A 22630-nucleotide genomic window follows, 5' to 3' on the forward strand; every position below is an offset into this window, starting at 1 on the left:
ACATTTAAGGAATTACTTTTAATCACAAATAATCCCTTTTTTCTGTACTCTGTTTATTATTAGTTACATCCAAGTAAAGGTGACTTTACAACCGTCATGTTACTCCAAATTACATTTAAACAAATACGCGTGAAATGTCTCAATTATATACATATATGACAAAAACTGATCAGTTATCATCTGCGCTTTTAATTCTTTCTACTGAAAGCACTTCTTATGATGGTGTCCTTTTTTGAAAAAAGAATGTAACTTTACGTTTCATAGAGAATTTTGACAGAAGTTAATATAAATATTAGACTAAAGAAAAAAACATTTGGATTCGCCTGGAATCCCTCTATTTACTCAGGATTTAGTCTCACTGTGAACTACAAATAAACAGAAGTCAGGTTAGAGCAGTGTTTCTCAACCCTGTTCCTACACATTCTACTGCATATCCCCACTGCCTACTCTGCTTTAAAGTCACTTAATAAAGTAAGTGGAGGTATGATGTGTCTAATACACTGCTGACATACATAATGATTTATGCTCAATAGGGGGCTAAGGGGTTTTAACAGGTAAACTCAGTAAAGGACTGTTTATTAGCTAATCAGTTGGATCTGGTGGAAAACACACAATTTTAGGGCAGAGATCAGGGTTAATAAACTGCTTTAAACTACCAACATAAAGTATTGTACTAAATTCTGGCTATCCACTACATCTGGCTTCTAGCTAACTATTTTTTTAGTTTACTATAGCTTACAATAAGTCCTGCAATCCTAAATGAATAAACACAATTTGAAAATGAAATAGTGATTAGCTGATCAGGAATATCAGGGCAAGCTGAACATAACATTTATGTTTTTTTTAAGCCTTGACTCCCTGTCTAGCTAATTCCAAAGTTAAGATAACTGACTAACACAGCTGCAGTTTATTAATCACACGATGGGTTTAATCTGTGTGTTTTGATTTGGAGAGGAGTCTTTTTAACCAGCTATCAGAAATAATCTCAACACAGGTCACATGGTTAGCTCCGTTACCTCTTAGAAAAATCGCCGTATATCCAGATTTACTTCAACACCAGCTGATGCTGGACACCGCTTCTAAATCTCACAGCGAGGGGGAGGGGCTTCTCCTCCACCAGCACGCTAACTCTTCTCGCAAGACCAGCGAGCTGATTGGCTGTTTATTCTGAAAGGCGGGACTTTCTCCCTGAAACGCACCGTGATTGGTTTCCCAGCGCTTAGCGGTCGGTCATTAACAGTACGACTGAGCTGAGCGAAACTATTTCATTTTTGGGGGGGCATACCTGTCAAGTTTTAGATTTAAAAATAATGGATATTTTCCTCTGTCCGCTTAAAGCCGTCCCACCAGCCCAACGAAGGTTCAGTATCTCTTACATTTTAAAACAGGTTTACAAAAAATCTAAAATAACCACATGTGAACCACTTACACACTACAATTAGATTATCAGAATCTGAACATGTTGTGGACATTCCTTCATGTCATTCTTTTAATACAGCCAAATTAAAAACACTTTTCTATATCTTTTTTTTTAATTTAAGATTTCATGTCTTTTTTGTAATAAATGCACTCTTTTATATGATATATTTTTTATTTATTTAATGGATTTAAAATTGAACAAAGAGTGCACAAATTCTGCAAAATGACTGTTGGTGACCAGATATATTCCATCAGTAAAAATTAGTCCTAAGGGGCCTACACAAAAATTAATACTTCTTCCTTTTGATCACTCCACCCCTGATCAGTTCAGTTAATGTCGGTCCTCTCCACATTTCTAGTTAAACTGAGTCACAAGCTGTAATTTTTTTTATTTTAAAAGGTTTAATCTGTGTGTTATATTTCGGAGTATTTTTAAGCAGCTATCAGAAAAATCTCATCACAGTTTCCATGATTAGCCTACCGTTACCTTTCTTTTAGAAAAATCGCTGCATGTATGTTTTAACATCAGCAGCTCCAACTAGCTGCCTGAACTCACAGCGAGGAGCGAGGACCCTCCTTGCAAGCTGATTGGCTGTTTCTCCTGAAAGGCGGGACTTTCTCCTTGAACCGGCTCCACGATTGGTTAAGAGACACAGAGCGGTCAGTGCCCTGTATCCTCAATAATATATATTTTTTTATTTTAATAAAATACGGGAAATTTACGGGAAAATACTAATACGGGAGGACGGCGGGAAAGAGGAGTAAAATACGGTAGTTTCCCGGCCAAAACGGGAGACTTGACAGGTATGGGGGGGACATATCCACCTGTTTCTAATATTGGGTGGGACATGTCCCACCCATCCCCCCCGGTTCCTACGCCAATGATTTTTATACATAAGTCGCATTGGATTATAAGGCACATTTTATATAACTCTAGTAAGCCCCCAGTGTGTCACAGTGTTTCCTTCTAATTCAGAACGTACTGTAAAGCTAAGCTTAGTTAAGTAAACAAAACTGTAATTCTAAAAAAAAAAAAAAAAAACATTTCAGACGAGCGCTGGATGTTAATCTACACAGATTTCTCTCCTGAAAACTGTTTATCAAGGTAAGTTAACACTTACTTATTTACAATAAGCTTAGATTTCCAGAGTTTTACTAAAGCTGCAGCATTAGCATTAGCTGCTAACTAGCGGCAGCAGGCTACAGGCCGATAATACTGACCTCTGAATGGCCAAAGTGCTAGCACTTAGTACGGTTAGCTGATAATGCTAATACTGCTGGAGAACTAAACTGAAACTCCTGTATAACACTGTACTACAATGGAGCGGCTTTACTGCTCCTTACAACCTGACTGGTTAAATTCATACATAGGGTGCACTGGATTATAAGGTGCACTAAAATGATTTTGAGTGTGCCTTATAGTTTTAAAAATGCAGTATACTCTTTCTATACAGAACCATTTACAAAACACAGGCTGATGACAGGTTAAAATGCTAATGTTTTTTTTTTTAGTTATTATAAAGAACCATTATGTTTACAAAGTGTACCGTGGTCAAATAATGGTACTACACACACACACACACACACACACACACACCTGTTTGATGGGGATGGCGCGTCCTACGCCAAAGTCTTTGCTGTCAACACTCCGCCTCTCAGAGTCACTGCCCCGCCTCGCCTGAAACACACAAACACACACACATACAGTATAACATTGTAATAAACATACTCTCTACACACATTTACAAAAGGTAAAGCTGCCAATAAGAGGACTGTGAATAGTATTAGAGCTCAGGACTAACTGTAAATCGAGCGGTTCGTCCATGGCTGCGCAGGGATACAGGCGTCGCAATGCCTAGCTTCTCCCCTCCGGACGCCCCGCTGATGTCCTTGTGACTGATGACCGGAGTGGAGGGCAGGGAGGAGGAGTAGTCACTGCTCTGACCTCCGTTACTGGCCTGGACAGACGAACAGACGGACAGAAAGATGCGACTGTCTTCATACATAATACCGTTCTTTATAAATGGGTTTGTGTTTCTGGGCTCTGTGTCAGGACTGCAGGTGAGCAGGATTCAGGAGTTCAGGTGTTAGTGTGACTCACCTGGCCTGGAAAAGCTCCAGACAGTGGAGTAGATCCTCCGGAATGACTCGGCGAGTTCGGGAGAGATCTGCAGGAGGCGTACAGCGCCAGCTGTCTCTTCATCGCCACCGTCTTCTGAGCGGCTGCAGAACAAAAAGGAAAGATAACAGGTTTCTTTCTGTAATCTACTGGGTACTATAATACCTGCATTGGATAGTGTGGATAGTGTTTGCTTACTAGTACACAGAGAGTATTCAGGTATTATACAAGTGCTATGCGGATAGTATTGTGGCTCAATATATGTAATATGCCACTTAAATTCAGGTACTATACAGGTATTTTACAGGTAGAAAGCAGATAGTACCAAGGTAGTATTTTGGCACTATGCAGTAGGGCTGCAACGACGAATGTCGATTATTTAAATTTGCCAGCTACAAATTTCATTGTTGACTAATCGTTAATGTAACAGTACACTCTAAAAAACAGAGGTACGATATGAGTACTTTTTTGTACTCAAAGGTACACTCTTCATAATTGTACCCTCAAAGGTACAATACTGGTCTTTACAGGGTCAGATTTGTTCCCTCTGAAGTACAAAGTCATTCCTAACAGCAATAAGTACAAATTTGTACCATTTAACCTGCAGCCAAAGGGTACATTCAGTATTCTGTATCACTGCACCAATAAACAAAATCAATATTTTAATTGCACATTTTTAATTTGAAAGCCAGACAGTTTTGCTTCATCAAGTTTTTGAGCCATATTCAGTTGATAAAAATGTTTAGAATGTTTATAATCTTTACTGGCACAAAAAATATGGGTACAAAAAAGGACTTTCACTGTAAGGTACTTTATTTGTACCTTAATATAAGCTACAGCCCCAACGACAAGCTTTATACTCTTTTAAGTACAAATCTGTACTTACTTTTCTTAGTGTGTACCGCATTCCACAAAGTGCTGGGGACCCACAGAAAATGGGTAAAAGGCTCACTCACAGTTTACACTCAACTTAGTCTGTGCCTCCAAAAGTGCCCAAACACAACATTTAATATATTTAATCACTAAATATCAGAACTTTCCACATTTAAACAACATCTAGACATTCAAATGCCTTTTTAAATCTCATGTTTAGATGTTTCTATTGTTTTTAGAGATGGAGGACATGGCAGGAATTATCGTTGACTAATCGACTAACCGGAAAACAATAATCATCATATTAGTCGACTACCAAACTAATCATTAGTTGCAGCCCTACTATGCAGACAGTATTCAGGTACTATTCAAAAAGTATGTAGCTACTAATACCCAGACAGTATTCAGGTACAACAGAGGTTCTATGCGTTCAGAAGTCAGGTGATATACAGGTAATATGCGGCGGCTAGTGTTTGCCATCTAGTTCACAGATAGTATTCAGGTCTATCTACATGTGCTATGCAGATAGGATTAAAGTTCTATACACATAATATGCCAATTGTATTTAAAGGTATTAAGCAGTTAATACAGGTACAGGTACGTTTCTTTCTGTAATCTTCTGGACACTTAAGGACCTGCATTGGACCAGTACCATATGCTGTGCTATATACAGCTCTGGAAAAAAATAAGAGACCACTTGAGTTTCTGAATCAGTTTCTTTGATTTTGCTCTTAATAGATATATGTTTGAGGTAAATGAATATTGTTGTTTTATTCTATAAACTACAAACAACAGTTCTCTCAAATTCCAAAATAGAAATATTGTTATTTAGAGCATTCATTTACAGAAAATGAGAAATGGCTGAAATAACAAAAAAGATGCAGAGCTTTCAGACCTCAAATAATGCAAATAAAACAAGTACATATTCATATTTATCACAAGTTTTAAATGTTCAGAAATCAATATTTGGTGGAATAACCATGTTTTTAATCACAGTTTTCATGCATCTTGGCATGTTCTCCTCCACCAGTCTTACACACTGCTTTTGAATAACTTTTGGATCATCCATTTTCCTCTTGATTATATTTCAGAGGTTTTCAATTTGGTAAAATCAAAGAAACTCTTCATTTTAAGTGGTCTTTTATTTTTTTCTAGAGCTGTTTACTGGTACCATGAATACTGGTACCTACTATTGCAGACAGTATTCAGGTACTATACTGAAAGTATTTGGCTATGACTAGTGTTCAGGTACTGTATGCCAGGGTACTATGCATTGAATATTTAGGTAGTTGGGTATTATACAGATACTAAACAGGTAGAATGCAGATAGTACCCAGGTACCTAATGTGCACTATTCAGATGGTATTCAGGTAAAAGATAAAATATGCCAATTGTGTTGAGGTACCATTTGGAGAAAATGTAACTAAAACCTAGGTTCTATACAGGTACATTGCAGACAGTATTTATGTATTATACACATAGCATTAAGTAACTAAACAGCTACTAGTCAGTAGTATTCCGGTACAATGCAGAACTCACCCTCTGTAAACACCCGGTTGACATTCAGGCCGTAGGTAGCACAGGTCTCGTAGTAGGTGCATCGGTGGACGTCTGAACACAGCTTTCTGGCACGGGCGTCGTCGATCACCCGCGGGTTAGTGCTGGTTATTTTATCTAAATGAGATAAAGCCGTAGTTGGAGTTGAGTCCCATTTTTTTACCCAAGGAGGGTAGCATATGCCTTCTCTGACACATGTGAAGTCAGCCACCGCCTCTTTTCAAACATTGCCAAGTAGTCAGCACACTCGGAGGAAAGCGCAGCAAGTCGGTTCCGATAAATCGGCTCACAGACGCCTTGCCTGATGGCAAGCTGCATGACTGGGATTCGAACCAGCTCCCGAACATAGTGGCAGCACTTAAAACCACTAGACCACTCAGTTCCCTGAATATTTATTATTTGTTTATTTTAAAGCTTTTTTTATTTTTATTATTTTAGATTTTAAAGCTCCCATGTCTCACCCTGAGTGCCCACCACGATGAAGGGGATCTCGGCGATGTTGCGATGGAGGCTCAGCTGCCTGTAGATGTTGTAGACCTCCAGAAAGCTGCTCTCGTTCTCCAGACTGAAGACCAGGATCACGCCATCCACCCAGCTGCAGAACTGAGGACAGGATGGGAGGTAAGTCAGAAACAGAGAGAGATCAGAGGGATGATATATGATGATATATACTGTTGACGTTTGGGTAGATGTTTTAAATTTAGCTCCTTCAACTACAGGTGCAGCTCCCCTTCTTAGGAAGGTGGTGGATATCATTTAAATGAAGCTCCATTTTTATGTTATGTTCTTTGTCATTGCCAGGCTATGGCAGCACAAAAAATAGTACATGCTTTCATTCCATCAAGGCTAGCCTCTTGTAATGTGCTACTGTTAGGAGGTCCTTCCAGTAATTTGAATAAACGTATGAACCACCACAATTACTTAAATCTCAGGGTGCTGGTTTCTAAGTAATTCCTACAAATCAGAGGAGCTCTGCAGGAGGAAGAGCTTTCTCTTATAAAGCTCCTCAACTCTGGAATAATCTCCCCGAATGTGTTCGGGATTCAGACACAGTCTCAATCTTTAAGTCTAGACTGAAAACTTACTTGTTTAGTTTAGCTTTTGGTAATTAATGTTTTTCCCTTTAGATAAAGCTGCAGATCCAGGGGGTCATGGACATAGGGAATTGTGGTAAACCATAGACTGTATATATCTGGACAGAGCATCGTCTCTCAAAAGTGAAGCCACCACAGGTCGGGCGCCCCCTGCTGTTTGGTTTCAGAAAGCTGTGTAACCCCACCCATCCCCATAGGTTTCAATGGCAAAACCGACAACTTTCAATCACATTTTTTTTAATATACTGTAATTCTACCTCCTTTATTTAAATGCAACAGCTAGTGTAACCTCTGCTTATATTGTCAATTTTTTATATCCCCACAGAATTCGTTTTTAAAACGTTATTCAGCTCTATTCAAAAAAGGTGTGGTTATTGTAAAAGGGCTGGTTATGGGCGGGACCAATAACAGACCGTCCGCTTTGCTCCGCAGCCTGTGACCGCGAGGCAGCCCTCAGGGGCGGGGTTATTTAAATGAGTGGGCCGTCTCTCCACAGTCTTTCTCCCTCCTCTGGTCTCTACTGCGCAGACTCGGGTATCAGGATCGCCAACATGGTGGAAGATTTTGGCTTCATTTTCATTAAATGAATGGGAACAGCGACACAGCGTCCATCTTTTTTTACAGTCTCTGTGGTAAACTGAGATGCTGGTGCTGTTGTTCTCCCACTGCACACGGTCACTCAGGTTTGTGGACGGTGGAGTGGGTAGATGCCGGTGTTTCAGGGTGCCTCCATGTCTATGTTACCTTCTGGCTCTCTCCCTTTTATTTAGGCTGTTTTATTCAGATTTATTCATTAGTCATGAGTCATTAGCTACACTCTGATAATGTTTCATATTTTCTGTTCTCAATAAATCCAGTTAAAACTAATTCAATCTTCCTGCCTTTCTCAGAGTTATTTGCCTGATTCTGTGTTCTGCTTTTACATTTCTGTAAAGCTGCTTGGTGACAACATCAGTTGTAAAAAGCGCTATATAATTAAATATAATTTGATTTGTCCTGCCATATATCTATGACTGTAGGAACAGTTTTGGACCCAGTTCTATACTGGAACATACAGAAGAAGGTGAGGGCAAAGAGTAGGTAATAGAGGACACACCTCTGGGTCTGGAAGTCCAGGCTCCTCTCTCATCAGCAAAAGATGACTCTGTCCATCAATGAGGATGTCCTTCTTAAACATTCCTCCTAAAATACAACACAGTTAGTAAAAAAAAAACATTAAACCATTCATATTCATATACACATCTACTTAATTAATGTTTATATCTATTCAATATATGCACGTTTATGTGTAATTATTTGTACTCCTACTTTAACACTGCAATTTCCTTCGGGATCAGTAAAGTGCTTTCCAGCTTTCTATCTATCACAGAATCTACGATCAATACATCAGGCAGCTGCCAGGCTTCCTCAGCAGTCATCTGAAGCTGGTGTCAGCTGTGCTTCTCTAGGCTGAGGGCTACGAGTCAGTCACACAGACAGTGGCAGTGTTCAGCTTACCCTCGGGACTCTCCAGAGGCAGGTAGCTGCCAGTCATGTAGCGATGGACCAGGGCTGACTTCCCACTCAGCTGACTGCCTAAGATACCCTGAGAGGAAGAGATACCGCTGTAAACCACCAATCAGCCGCAAGAACATCACTCAGCTCAGGAGAACACAGAGCAGAACCGCTCGGAATCCTGTTTTCAGATGAAAGGAACCTTGCAGACCCGACTTTTGTTATTCACTCACTCACTCATGTTTAGCAGGCTGAAAACTCTCCACAAGGAAGTGCTGTTAGCACTCAAATAACTCTTGGTGCTTTGTATCAGTGATAATGTGTTTTTAGGCTTTACATCCTAATCCTTATTTAAATAAATACAATTTAGTGCAGGCAAAATGTTCTCTCCTACCAGACGCAGGTCCTGGAGGGCTCGACTCAGCATCCACTCCTGACTCGCTGCACAAGCTGAGAATAAAACAGAGAGAAATAGGTTTGTAGATAAGCAATAAAAAAAACTTTAAAAAATACAGAAAACATATAACTTTAATAAAAAATATATTTTTTATTAGAACACCTATGTATAAGAACACTAAAATAAGAACAGAAAAAAAAAGTTTTTAGAAGAACTGTAAAAAATATATTTATTAAGTAGTAAAAACATTTTTTTAATTGTTTTTTGCAATTAATCAATCAATCAATAAATCAATCAATAAACAATCAATCAATATTTTCACTCTGTAATACACTTTCAACGCAACCCTAATTTTTTTTAATGCAGCCAAGGATTTACAGCTTAAAGGGAACTAAAAATTTTAAATAACATAGTAAGTATTTAATCATGTTAAACTAAAAAAAAAGGAGCTTTATAAAAAATTAGATGCCAAAAGCATTATAAAATAAACTGGCTAAAATTTAAAGCAGTCAAATAAAGGATAAATAATCAGAATAATAAAAAATAGCAAAAGCAAAAAATAACAGAAGACTAAAAATTAAGCAGCTAAAAATAACATTCGGATTATAAAGACAGAAATAAAATAAAAATAAAATAAAATAAATAAATAAAAACGTAAAAAAGGGAATAAAATAAATAAAAGGGCGAAATAAAATAAATAAAAGATAAATAAATAGTAAAAGGCCAATGGCATTTTTTACTAAAATGTTCCCACACACTGGCAGTACCCCACAGTGCCCACGCTCTCCTGATTTCTGCTGAGTGACCACGAGCGGCTCTGAGGAAAACTTTCAAAGTCATCAGGCTCCACTGCAGCCCACAATGACACGTTCAGCAGGGAAGGCCTGCTATTGGTGGGCTGGCAGTGCCCCTGAACGTGCCCAGTCGTGGGTCCAGATGGCACGCGAGCGGATGGGGTGGGGTGGTGAGGTTTGGGGGGTGTTGGGAGGCTGGAGGTGGAGCGAGTGAGGACTGGAAATGAAGCTCTGCTCAGTGGGAAAGCGTCGGACCGACTCCAGTTCATTAACAGGGACGTGATACACACCGTGCCTGGCGCTGGTGCGGCACTGGTGTTTGCGGTGTGTGTCTAAGAGTGTGAGGTTGAAGTGTGTGAGGGTACAAAAGGTACGAAACAAAAAAGCCAATGTGGTACCATCTGTTCCACCAGATCACCATATAGTCAGTAAACCTCATCTTTAGGCTTAACGGAATCCGTATATATGTATATATTTTTTTTACCAATGTTAATTTGCAAGTACACTATGTTCTGGGATTAGAACCTACATCATTCTAGTTGCTGGTTTATATCTCGCCACAGTATAACCAGAACCGTCTGGTTGCTGGCTTTATACTCTTATCACCAGAAGCACATCCCATCCACACAGTTCTGGGGGTCCTTTACCCGGCCACCAGCAGCCCAATAGTCATGGGGTTTAAACCCACAGCCATCCAGATACAGGCACATTGTTTTAACTGCTATGGGTACAACTTACTCTACTAGTTCTTGGCTAATTTCCCTTTATCACAAGTCAGTTTAGTGATTTAAACCCAAAATCTTCTGCCTGATGGTTCATTTCTCTTAGTACTAGCAGTGAAACCTCTCCAGTCAGTTCTATGAGATCCAAACCCACAACCATCTAGATGTCAGCTCTTTTCTATTAACCAGTGATGCAACCTGTAAAGTTAGTCAGTTTTGAGATTGAAACCCAGAACTTTCTAGATTCTGTCTCAGTTCCCTTGCCATCAGCAGCCCAATAGACATGGGGTTTAAACCCAAAACCATCTGGTTGCTGGCACATTGTTCTTCCTACTATGGGTACAACTTACCATACTAGTTCTTGGCTAATTTCCCTTTATCACAAGTCAGTTTAGTGATTTAAACCCAAAATCTTCTGCTTGCTGGATCATTTCTCTTAGTACAAGCAGTGAAACCTCTCCAGTCAGTTCAATGAGATCCGAACCCCCAACCATCTAGATGTCAGCTTTTTCCTATTAACCAGTGATGCAACCTATTCAGTTAGTCAGTTCTGAGATTGAAACTCAGAACTTTCTAAATTCTGTCTCAGTTCACTTGCCATCAGCAGCCCAATAGACATGGGGTTTAAACCCACAACCATCCGGTTGCTGGCACATTGTTCTTACTACTATAGGCACAACTTACTCTACTGGTTTTTGGCTAATTTCCCTTTATCACTAATCAGTTTAGTGATTTAAACTCAAAATCTTCTGCTTGATGGTTCATTTCTCTTAGTACTAGCAGTGAAACCTCTCCAGTCAGTTCTATGAGATCCAAACCCACAACCATCTAGATATCAGCTCTTTCATATTAACCAGTGATGCAATCTTTACAGTTAGTCAGTTCTGAGATTGAAACCCAGAACTTTCTAGATTCTGTCTCAGTTCCCTTGCCATCAGCAGCCCAATAGACATGGGATTTAAACCCACAGCCATCCGGTTGCTGGGACATTGTTTTTACTACTATGGGTACAACTCACTCTACTGGTTCTTGGCTAATTTCCCTTTATCGCAAGTCAGCTTAGTTATTTAAACCCAAAATCTTCAGTTTGCTTGTTCATTTCTCTTAGTACTAGTAGTTAAACCTCTCCAGTCACTTCAGTGAATTCTGAACCCACAACCATCTAGATATTAGCTCTTTCCTATTGATCAGTGATGCAACCTTTACAGTTAATCAGTTCTGAGATTGAAACCTAGAACATTCTAGATTCTGTCTCAGTTCCCTTGCCATCAGCATCCCAATAGACATGGGGTTTAAACCCACAACCATCTGGTTGCTGGCACATTGTTCTTACTACTATGGGAACAACTTACCCTACTAGTTCTTGGCTAATTTCCTTTATCACAAGTCAGTTTAGTGATTTAAACAAAAAATATTCTGCTTGCTGGTTCATTTCTTATAGTACTAGCTGTGAGCCTCTCCAGTCAGTTCTGTGAGATCCAAACCCACAACCATCTAGATGTCAGCTCTTTCCTATTAACCAGTGATGCAACCTTTACAGTTAGTCAGTTTACAGTTAGTCAGTTCTGAGATTGAAACCTACAACTTGCTAGACATTAGCAGCCCCAAAGATTTGGTTTGGTTTCAGGCTCATTTCTCTTATCATTAGTGCAACAACACAAACAGTAAGTCCTGGGAGTTGATCTCACAACATGCTGCCTGTTAGAGCATTACTCTTACTTTTTGTGCCACAATATACCCAGTCAATCCTCTGATTCAATCCCACAACCTTCAAGTTGCTGGCTCATTTCCCCTCCCCCAATATCCAACAGTTTGGAATTTAAACCCACAACCTTCTGAATTATAGCTCATTACATTTTTCACCAGCAGCAGCACAGCCAATTCAGACAGTCCTAGGACTCAAACCCTAGCATGTATGGTCGCTGGCTTCTTTTTCCTGCCACCACTGTTCCAATGGTCATTAGATTTGCACCACAACCTTCCGGTTCACTTCTCTCACCACCAGTGGTGCAACAGTCAGGCTTGGGATCTGAACCCACAACCTTCTGGCTCATTTTTCTTACTACTTTTAATGCAATTACTATTACCATAGATACTATTATTAGATGTGTTCAAGTCATTTTGGAACATTTGTATTGTTTCATATTCAGAACATAAAAGGACAGAGTTTATAAACTGAAGCGTTCTGATCTAAATCCTCAATCTAAGAAATAAAGGCTTTGAACTCAAATCTGAAGCACAGGATGAAGCATAGCTGAGCTGTTTGAACAGTGTGAGCTAAAAATAGAGACTGAGCTTCTTTTATTCTTTTCATCTATTTTGTTTATTGTTTTATTTTTTATATAAATATCTATCCTTTTGATATCTACATCCATACAGGCCTGTTTTTTTTTTTAAGATGAATACTTTTTATTTTAGGAATAGTGCAAAATAAATAATATAAACATAGCAAATCATCATCTCTCTCTGTATGCACAGGTATGTTTAAATGTAATACTACTACACTACAATTGCTCCTTTTGTCATCATAGGTGAAAAGAGGAGAAAAATCAGGTTATGGACAGTTGCATTTATATTTCACAAATCTTCTTCTGCATTGGACCATATGTTCCACTAATAAGAAAATATATGGATATATGCCTACACGTATACAGCTCTGTTAAAAAATAAGAGACCATTTAAAAATGATGAGTTTCTTTGATTTTACCAAATTGAAGACTGAAGCCATCAAACCAAGCTGAACTGCTTGAATTTTTGCACCAGGAGAGGTATAAAGTTATCCAGAAGCAGTGTGTAAGACTGGTGGAGGACAACATGCCAAGGTGCACGAAAACTGTGATACAAAAAAACAGGGTTATTCCACCAAATATTGATTTCTGAACTAAAATCAAACTGTGTCAAAAAGTGTTAAACCAGGTAACAAAATACAAAACATGCTAATGTTTTCATTAGACAGTCACACTGCATCACTCTTGTCAAAGTACTGCTCTTTGACTGTGTCATACTGCACGAACCTTTATCACTCATTAGGCAAGAGTTAATTCAGCACAGTCAACAGTGTTAGAAATTTAACTCAATTTCAATGTTAATCTCTTAAGTCTTGTAGTGTTAAAAGATAAACTCTGATCCGAGTTTTTACACTCCCTCAGCGTTAATTCTATCATCCCTAGAGTTAAATTTTAAAACGGTTCTAAAAGAGTGGTTCACCACAATACTGCTATAGTTATCTTAAAAAACAGCGTCATGTATTATAATGTAATATACTTTAAAATGGTGCCTGACAGAAAAGCTAAGCTAGCTAATGCTACTTAGACAGATAACAACTAGTATTTTAACCAACAAAAAGGTCTCATACAATATATTTAGTATGTGTAGTTCTTAACTAGGTACTGTACACTTAAACTATACACTATACCTAAATTCTATATTAACAACAGAATATTCTATAAAATTAGTATTTTAATTGATTTTATGACTATACTGGGCTTCAAACCGCACAAGGAAATGGCTTCCTGCTTCTTCTGTCAGGCTGTGAAGGAGTGTGGGAGGAGCCTAAACTAATTAAACTCTGAGGGAGAGTTATTTACTTACGACACTAACCCTCAACACCCACTTTAGCCAGGTTTTAACACTGCCAAGGCAGAGAACATGTAGAGCAACTCTGAAACCATGCTGTGTATCTGTCTACCCACCATGATGCTAATTTAAACCCAACTTCTACTGTTTTTCTCTACACCTAATAAAACAAATAACTTAGGACAAAAAAAAAATTGATGTATGACACTTCAGAAAGTATATCATGTATCCTGGTCCAAACAAGTCAATGTGTCTGTTTTTTTTTTTTTTTTTACTTTTTTTTCCCATCTTCTCCCCAATTTACATGGTCAAATACCCAACCCACTTATTAGGACTCCCCCTATCACTAGTGATGCCCCAACACCAGGAGAGTGAAGACTAACACATGCCTCCTCCGATACATGTGAAGTCAGCAACCCCCGGCTTTTTTTTTTTTCAAACTGCTGGTGATGCAACACTGCCAAGGAGCATCACAGCACTCAGAGGAAAGTACAGCAACTCGGTTCTGATATATCAGCTCACAGACGCCTTGTGCTGATCGGCATCACCCTTTGGAGTGATGAGAGGAAAGAGCACCATCTACCTACCCAGAGAGAGCAAGGCCAATTGTGCTCTCTCAGGGCTCCGGTTGCTGATGTCAAGCTACATGACTGGGATTTGAACCGGCGATCTCCTGATCATAGTGGCAGCACTTATCCTGCGGGACCATCTCCTACAGGTCACTTGGAGAAGCTGCCTTGGAGAAGCTCTACTCCACTTTATAATTCCAGTTTGATTCTTATACATGACCGTAACCCTCTCAGTTCCAGGGAGCACCACAGCAATTCTGAGATATGAGATAACTAATTACATTTTTCGGAAAACTTATCGAAAAACACAATGTAACCCTTTTCAGTGGCCATGTGACAGCGGGTGATATAATAAAGCGTGATTAGTGCTGCACAGTCATGTTCTCCGGCTGGAAGATTAACCGGAATAAGTGCGAGCTCTACCTATTAATAATATATGCGTGAAGGAAGTGAGGGTATAAAAGGATATAAAAGCCTCGTGGCTGAAAAAAGAAATTAATTACCTTCAACTAAGAATATCAGCAGCACTGAAACTCATTTAACTCAGTTAACTCCCACAATGCAGCAGAGCTTTGTTTTTTTTGACGACATCAAAAATACCATTCAACATCTAAACTAAAGATATTGAATAATATGGCATGTCATACTGACATGGCAAAAGTTATAGGACAGCAATATATTTACGTACATAAATTTGGAATACCCACACCTGTATGAATTGTGAGATGTTATCTTGTGAGTTTGCATACATTATAGGAGTTCATAGGAGTAGAAATCGCATGCATAATCTTGTCAAGTCAGAATCATTCTGTGGAGAAATTGGCTTTAAGACCGGATTTTAAAATCGCATAGCATAAAAAATGGTGGAGGGATACATATATATAATATGCAGAGGGGTAGTGTGGGAAAAAATAGTACCTAAAGGAAACATTTTGAACAAATTTTCACTATTTTCTCATCATTATCATTATTTCTAATGAACCTAGAATATGACTGGTAAGTTTAGACAGTAAATAAAATGCATTTTTAAAATGTTTCGTATTCATTGAACATGGCAACCGACATCTGATTCAATTCACTAATAATTCCATATTTCCACGACTGTTAAAAATAAATTTGTGGAAATTTAACTAATTGTAAAATTCATGGTCATGGTGGAACTCCTGTATGTAATTCTATGTTTATTATTATTTTTTTTTACTTTTTATTTAGTTCATTTGGTGAATACCTCATCCACCTCACTCCCACCCTTTTCTCTCTCTCTCTCACTCTCTCGATCTATCTTTTTTTTCTCACTCTCTCTCTCTCTCTCTCTTACGTGAAGGCTAAAGGATGATTAGAACTGTATTCAGGGACTTCAAGGCCAGCCTTCGCCTACATGAGTCATCGGGCACTTCTTGCCGAGACCTACGGCAGCAGCGTATTCTGTCATCCAACTCGGCCTGTCGTGATACCCCATTTTGTCTGAATAAAACTCTATTTTATTCATTTTTAAATATTATAAATTAACTTAAAGCCCAAATTATGGAGGTTCTGCTCATATATTGTGTATAGAACAATAAGTCATCAACGTATATCATATATTGTGACAAGCCTACATCCAACACACACTCAAACACACTTACACTCAGATTAAAAAAACACATATACACACTCATACATTCGCCTCAATGGCACTATAAGAAATGGACACACCCGCAGGTTTGCAGGTGAGCCTTAACTGCAGCGCCGAGCTCAGCGATCTGCTCCCAGATCAGGCGAGAGGCACTGCTCTCACCCGGCTAATGAATTACCCATTTACGATGTCTAGCACTGAGCGCGAGAGAGAAAAAGAGAGAAAGAGAGAGAGAGAGAGAGAGGGGGTAAGAGAGAATCGCATAGTGCTCTCCTTGTATGCAATGAATCACCCTAAAAAAAAAAAAAGAAAAAAAAAAAACACTCCCAGCCAGGTTCAGTCGAGCAGCACCACTCGGCCCGAGTCTCAAGGAACAGCGTTCAGCATCCTGCCAGGGCAGGGGTGGGTAAATTAATGACTCAAGTGATTCTGTCATTTTACCATTTTACCCCTGTTTTTTGTCATTTTTCAGTCTTTTTTCCATCATTTCTTTGAGGGGAAGGGGTGTGGGTGCATTGCAATTCAGAATTCAGAATCTGGATTCTTTCAAAACCCACACAGAACCCACGCTTCCTTTCCTTCTTGCAGTGCATCATCGGTTCCCCGGTCCTTTGCCCCTTCCCTTTTCCCAACCAGCACCACCACCAACCATGCAAACCATGCAACTAGCATCTCTCTCTCTCTCTCTATCACTGTCTCCCTCTCTCTCTGTCTCTGCTTCGCTGTTGCTAGGCAACCTGTCCTCCAGAAACTGCCTCTCTCCTGCATGTTAAACGTGTTCATAGAAAAGGCGAAGAACACCAAGCGATAGACACGGGAATGATGCACAAACCTGGGGAAATGTTTAGAATAATGTCAATATTTGCATTTCTTTACAGTCACACCATTACACTCCTTCAAATAGTGATTCTCATGCTTTTTGATCTGATTGTATCAATAATAAGTCTGTCTTTCGAGGCACTAGAAACAAGGTAACAACGTTGTGTTAGTAATGACAGCTTTAGTCAGTTTTGTTCCCTGTTTTTTCTTTCTTCTTTCTTACAAATAACGAGTGAATATTCCAGAGTGAACCCGCAGCAGCTTATTTGGCAACCATGTGAAGGAATAAGTGGACGAGTGGTAGAATGGTAGAATCTCCTTGCCACTCCCATCTTGGAGGGTACAGGATGTTTCAGGCATGAGGTAACAAAAGTAAAATGACTCTTGTGAAGTCTGCAAAGGAGAAGGTTGTAGACCTATTTTAAGCAGACATACATTTGCTACCTGTGCACAGATGTATGAATCCAGTGGGAATAGGAAAAGGAATGGGAATGGAAACATTGGCCCAAAACTGCAGGCCATCATTAATGTGACTAATCTAAACTCAGGCACTCCTACAGAATTCTGCCACCTGGTCCATATATAGGCCCTTTCTTTTCTTACAGATTTCTGTTTAATGGATTACAGATTAGTCCCTGAGTAATCAACATGAATATCAAGACTATGGGTTGATAACAGGACAAGTTTCTATACGTTCCAATTTGAAGGCACAAAGCATTTGAGGATTAAACTTTTTTAAACCATCCGATGAAAAATGTAATTTTTCATATTATAGATAAAGGTATCCATCGGTATCTGTCAGTCACTGGCTTGTGGGATGTGTTAGACCTAACATACATTGCATTAATTTAGAAAAACTGACTGCTGCATTAAGTACTGCACACTTTTTCTCTGACCAGTGTCAGAGTGGAAACTATGAGTCAACATATCTAGACAGATGTCTGTGTCCTAGCTACCTTTTTACCCTATAATTCATTTGCAGAAATGCCCTTATCCCTCTGCATTATATTCAGCATCCATTGTAACATATAAGTCTTATAGTGCTTAGAGAATACCACAACTATTTGCATGCAAGAACGTCTCTTCCCCCAGGGAGCACTTAAAAGATAATGAGGACATTTAATGGAGAAGAACTGGATGCGGAGTAAAAGACAAGGCCAACAGCAGGCGCCAAGCAGGGTTCCATCATTATCCACTACTCTCTCAAATTTAAGGATTTGTTTTAGACACAAGTTACAAGTCAAACCATTTTTTGAATGTTGAAAGTTTTGTTTTACTGAATACTGACCTTCCTCCTCACTGGACCCTCTCTGCATGGGGCTATGAAGGGGTATTGGAGTTGCTGGGACCGCTGGAGGGGTTGCAGGGGACTGGGTGCTCTTGGTGAAAATGCCGCTGATGAACTTCAACATTTTCCGGTCTTTGCCTGAAGCATGGGTAGAAGTACGCTGCCCAGCAGACGCTCCAACCTGGGCCTCCTTTCCCTTTTTCAGGTCCTCTGAGAGCAAATGTAGGTCGCTGTTGTCCAGGGTGCGACTCTTGCCCTTACGCTGTGGTTTGGTTGGCGGTCGTATGGCGGGAGCAGGAAGCGAAGTAGATATTGTTTTAAGCTTTTCCACTTGTGGGCTTTCACGTGTTACAAGTCCAGATCCTGCAAAACCTTCTTCCGCCACCATTAACGGCTCTATGCCATAGCGGTGGTACATGCCTCTCCCCTCACTTTCTGACCAAGAGGCCCGGTAAGGCCCCATCGTCATTGTTATGGTAACTGGGGGCGAGTGCTCTCTGGCCTTGCAGTCCAGGCTCTTGGCAGAGGAGGAGATGGTCTTGCAGGTCTCCTTCAGATCACGCCGGTTCATAGTCACCACAGCGTGGGATCGGAGCAAGGCCTCAGGACGCTGGCTGAGATGTATTGGAAGGCTGGACCGGACAGAGGTCCCGTTCGAAACACCAACATCCAAGACCTTTTCTGATGTTGGGGTATAAATGTCAGTCTTGTAAACATCAGGCTTAGGCAGCTCTGTCTTAAATATTTCCTCTCTCCTTTCTTCGCCATCAGGTGACACTCTTGCAAAAGATTCACCCCTAGAGTCCTTATGAAGTTCCCTGCCTTTGTATTTACCAACCACAGGTGGGCAACTTGTTCCCTTAGGTTTTGGTGGAAGTGTTCTGATGGGACACACATTGCTGCTCTCTTGTCTCCTCTCTGTATTAGGCTTCCGGGTCCTGAACTCAACCTTGTGCTCCTCAGTCTCAGAAAATGGAGATTCTTTCTCTTTCTCTGGACTCTTGCTTACCTCTTCCACTTTTTCCTCCTCCGGTGTTTGCGCTCCATCTTCTGGACCCTGCACAAGGGCCGGGGTCTGTTGTTTTGTTGGCTCAGTCCCTTCACCATCCCCTATGGCCTCGACCTTGACCAGAGTTAGGGAGATGAGGTAGGTGGTTCGTCTCTGCAGGCTCCCTGAGTGGCTCATGTGGACAGCAGTGTCCTAGAGACCTAGAGCCCTTTAGGTAAAGATGATATTGGATTGGTGATGAGATGGTAAATGTTAACACCAATCAGCTAGGCTTGGGGAAGCCAATAGGTAGCGCCTGAATAGGCAGTCAGAAAAACACAACATGCAGGGATTAGGAAACGGAGGCTTCAATATCAAACAAGTACAATACCCTTGTTTTTACAGCCTTGTAGTTAGTCGTCGCAGTTAGCATGCGGAATAACAATTGGAACGATTGAAAAATTCAAATAGCACATGTTACGGAATGTTTTGGAGGAAAGTATGGGATGATATCACTAGCAAAAGGTTCAAACAAGCAAACAGAACAAATTCCCAACCCAACAAAGACGACTTGAAACTGAAATAAATGAGTCCTGTATCAGTTCTATTCTGCTTCCATGTACCATTCATTCACAGATGCTTCACAGATCCTCTTTCCTTCACATCCCACAGATGGTTGGCATCCCATTCCTCCATCCTTTCCACCCATGGATCTGTGGAAGTGGTGCTCACTGTCTGGGATTTGCAGACGGGAGGTTACAGTATGGTCTAGACTCTGCCATTATGCAACCCCAACGGTACGAGCACGACTTATTCCTCAGCTAAGAAAATCCCTCACAGTCCATTCACAAGAAAAACTCTGGCAGTATCCGAAGAGTCCTTGCCATGTGTCTCCGCTCCACCTGTTTATTTCCCCCGGCGAGCTCTTTAATTCCTCCGGATCACTGTTCCATCGCATTGCAATGTTTGCTCAGTCGAGAGATTGGCAAGTCACAGTGTGGTGTAATCCACATGATGTGATTGGTCTTCTGTGCTTAGAAATGAGCTGCGTTAGAGGACAATAAAAGGCAACCCGTTTCAGAGCAGAGAGGCGGTCTGAAAGAGATGACGCGGGGGGGGAGAAAAAAGGTTATGGGGTAAAAAAGAATGCTGGCTGCAAGCGCAGGAAATCCACGGCTGATGCTGCATGGCTCCACCACAAAAGAGACAGAACCTGTCAATGCATCCACATCCTGCAACCGAGCAGACTGGATGAAGGGATGAGGAGAGGGGTAGCTGGAAGATTTCGTGAGGGTGTAGGAAACCTTTTACCACTGCATCCTCTTGCTATCGCTTTCTCTCTCTCTCTCTCTCTCTCTCTCTCTCATTCACTCCCTCTCTCTCTCTCTCTCTCTCTACCATGTCTCGGGCGATTAGCAAGTCAAATTTCGCTGAGGAGGGAGGGGAGAGTAATAGACACACTCACAGGAAGAGCAGAAGTGAGGGACTGTGAAAGAGAGCGAGAGTGTGCGAGAGGGAGAGCGACAGTGAGAGTGTGAGAGAGAGAGCAAGAGAGAGCGCAAGAGAGAGAGAGAGAGAAACAGAATGCATTCAGCCCCCTACACCCCTCCTTGATCTCTCCTCCCCCTCAAAGCCACCCTGCCTTCCAACCCCCTGCCTGCCACGGACGAGTCGCACCGCCTGAATGATGGAGAGAGCACCGCAGATGTGCAAGCTCTGCTAGTGGGAGGGAGTCGGGTTGGGAGAGAGAGAGAAAGAGAGAGAGAAAATTCCAGAAATCCATTCTCATTCACTACAACGTGATTCCTGGGGCAAAAAGAGGCAACTGCCTGTTCACCCCATAAATCTGCGTCATGTGCCGGAGTAGTTACCCGTCACTCTCTTGCTTGCTGGAGCTTTCACTTTCATTCAATAATCGACACACTGATTCTAGGCACACAAGGCTCTATATCTCATCCCTGCCCACCAACATATTCCCATTATTCCCAATATCCTTTCCTCAAATTCTCAAAGTCGCTGGAAAATGGGACGCGGCAATCGATGAAAAGGAATATTCGGGACTTGCCTAGAAAGGGAACAAGGGATGCAGGCCAAGGAACAAGAATATTCTCAGAAAATTGGGAGGGGACAACAGGACTTGCGTGGGTGGGAGAAGAGAGACCTAGATTTGCCCAATACCTATTTACAGAATAGGCCTATACACTGTCCAAATGTATGCACACATGTGCTTTACAAGTATTTATTCAGAAATTGAATGCAATCAAGTGAATTAACAGGTAATTCCTTGGCTTTTTTTTAAACAAATAGCCTATAATCCTCTGGAAAGGCTTTACACTAGATTTTGGAACACTGCTGTGAGGATCTGATCTGATGCAGATACCTACTTGCAGAAAAGACACTGTCCAAACGTATGCAGTCACTCGCATTCTTAGTGTTAGTTAAGAAATAACAGGGAATTTAAAGGACGTTTGCTGGAACGGACATTTGCCAGCTTATATCCCTTCTTTAATCTCATTTAATAACAGTAATTATCAGACTCTCTCCAGTGGATGGATAGTCTGTCAGGTACCGAGAGTTTTTAGAGAACTGGGAAGATCTGCTTTTAGCTACAGAGCAGCACCAGCGAGCTGGAATTCACTACAGAAAACTTTGAAGCTCAGCTCAATGAGATCATTAAACCATTTTACACTTTTAGTTTCTAAACACCATGGGAAAGCCTGTGTCTGTTTTAAATTAGTTGTTTTAATTAGTTTATCTATTTCTTATTATTTTATTTTGTATTTATTTTATTTATTTTTACGTATTTATTTCTTTTTATTTTTACATTCTAATGTTTTATATTTTGATTCTTATGTTTTTAGTTCATTATTATTCATTTGATCATTTCTTATCATTTTTAATCATTTTACTCTCCGTTTACTATTACCTTTTTATTTATTGTATATTTTGCAAATTCTTTACATTTTATGTCAATTTGTTTTTTATGTTTTTTTTTTAATTTTCTGTTTAACATATATATTTTATTCATTTATATTAAATGTTGAAAGTTTGAAATTAGTATTTATTCGATTTATTATTTTTTACTGTTTTATTCTTTATTATTTCTAATTTCTTATTAAATGTTTTCAATTCCTTTGATGCTGTAAATGCTTGGCAACATTGTAAAAGAGGGTCAATTTTTTTCCAGAGTGAAAACAAAGGTTGATTGATTGCTTGATTGATGATGGTAGAGTCTGACCGCTGTGCAAAAGCCCTCTTCAGCACATCCCAATGATTCTCAATGAGGTTAAGGTCTGGACTCTGTGG

The 22630-nt window shown here is 40.2% G+C and overlaps 1 protein-coding gene and 1 long non-coding RNA gene across 2 annotated transcripts in view; one reads left to right on the plus strand and one right to left on the minus strand.

The window, feature by feature from the left end:
- The window catches only part of LOC125787471 (uncharacterized), a 241440-nt gene extending 239793 nt beyond the window's left edge, over positions 1-1647 (plus strand). The window contains exon 2 of the long non-coding RNA XR_007429346.1: positions 1389-1647. This is a non-coding gene — a long non-coding RNA (uncharacterized LOC125787471). The remainder of the gene's footprint in view (positions 1-1388) is intronic.
- The window catches only part of LOC103033505 (arf-GAP with GTPase, ANK repeat and PH domain-containing protein 1), a 34812-nt gene extending 13930 nt beyond the window's left edge, over positions 1-20882 (minus strand). Inside the window, exons 1-9 of the mRNA XM_007248381.4 lie at positions 18337-20882; positions 8951-9006; positions 8560-8647; positions 8159-8244; positions 6430-6571; positions 5951-6085; positions 3521-3642; positions 3222-3377; positions 3017-3097 (exon numbers count right to left, since the gene is read on the minus strand). Coding sequence (XP_007248443.3) covers positions 3017-3097; positions 3222-3377; positions 3521-3642; positions 5951-6085; positions 6430-6571; positions 8159-8244; positions 8560-8647; positions 8951-9006; positions 18337-19522 — 2052 coding nt within the window. The 5' untranslated portion in view covers positions 19523-20882. The remainder of the gene's footprint in view (positions 1-3016; positions 3098-3221; positions 3378-3520; positions 3643-5950; positions 6086-6429; positions 6572-8158; positions 8245-8559; positions 8648-8950; positions 9007-18336) is intronic.
- Positions 20883-22630: the final 1748 nt, after the last annotated feature.

The sequence above is a fragment of the Astyanax mexicanus genome, chromosome 24, assembly GCF_023375975.1.
Source record: "Astyanax mexicanus isolate ESR-SI-001 chromosome 24, AstMex3_surface, whole genome shotgun sequence".
In the NCBI taxonomy this organism is placed as follows: domain Eukaryota; kingdom Metazoa; phylum Chordata; class Actinopteri; order Characiformes; family Acestrorhamphidae; genus Astyanax; species Astyanax mexicanus.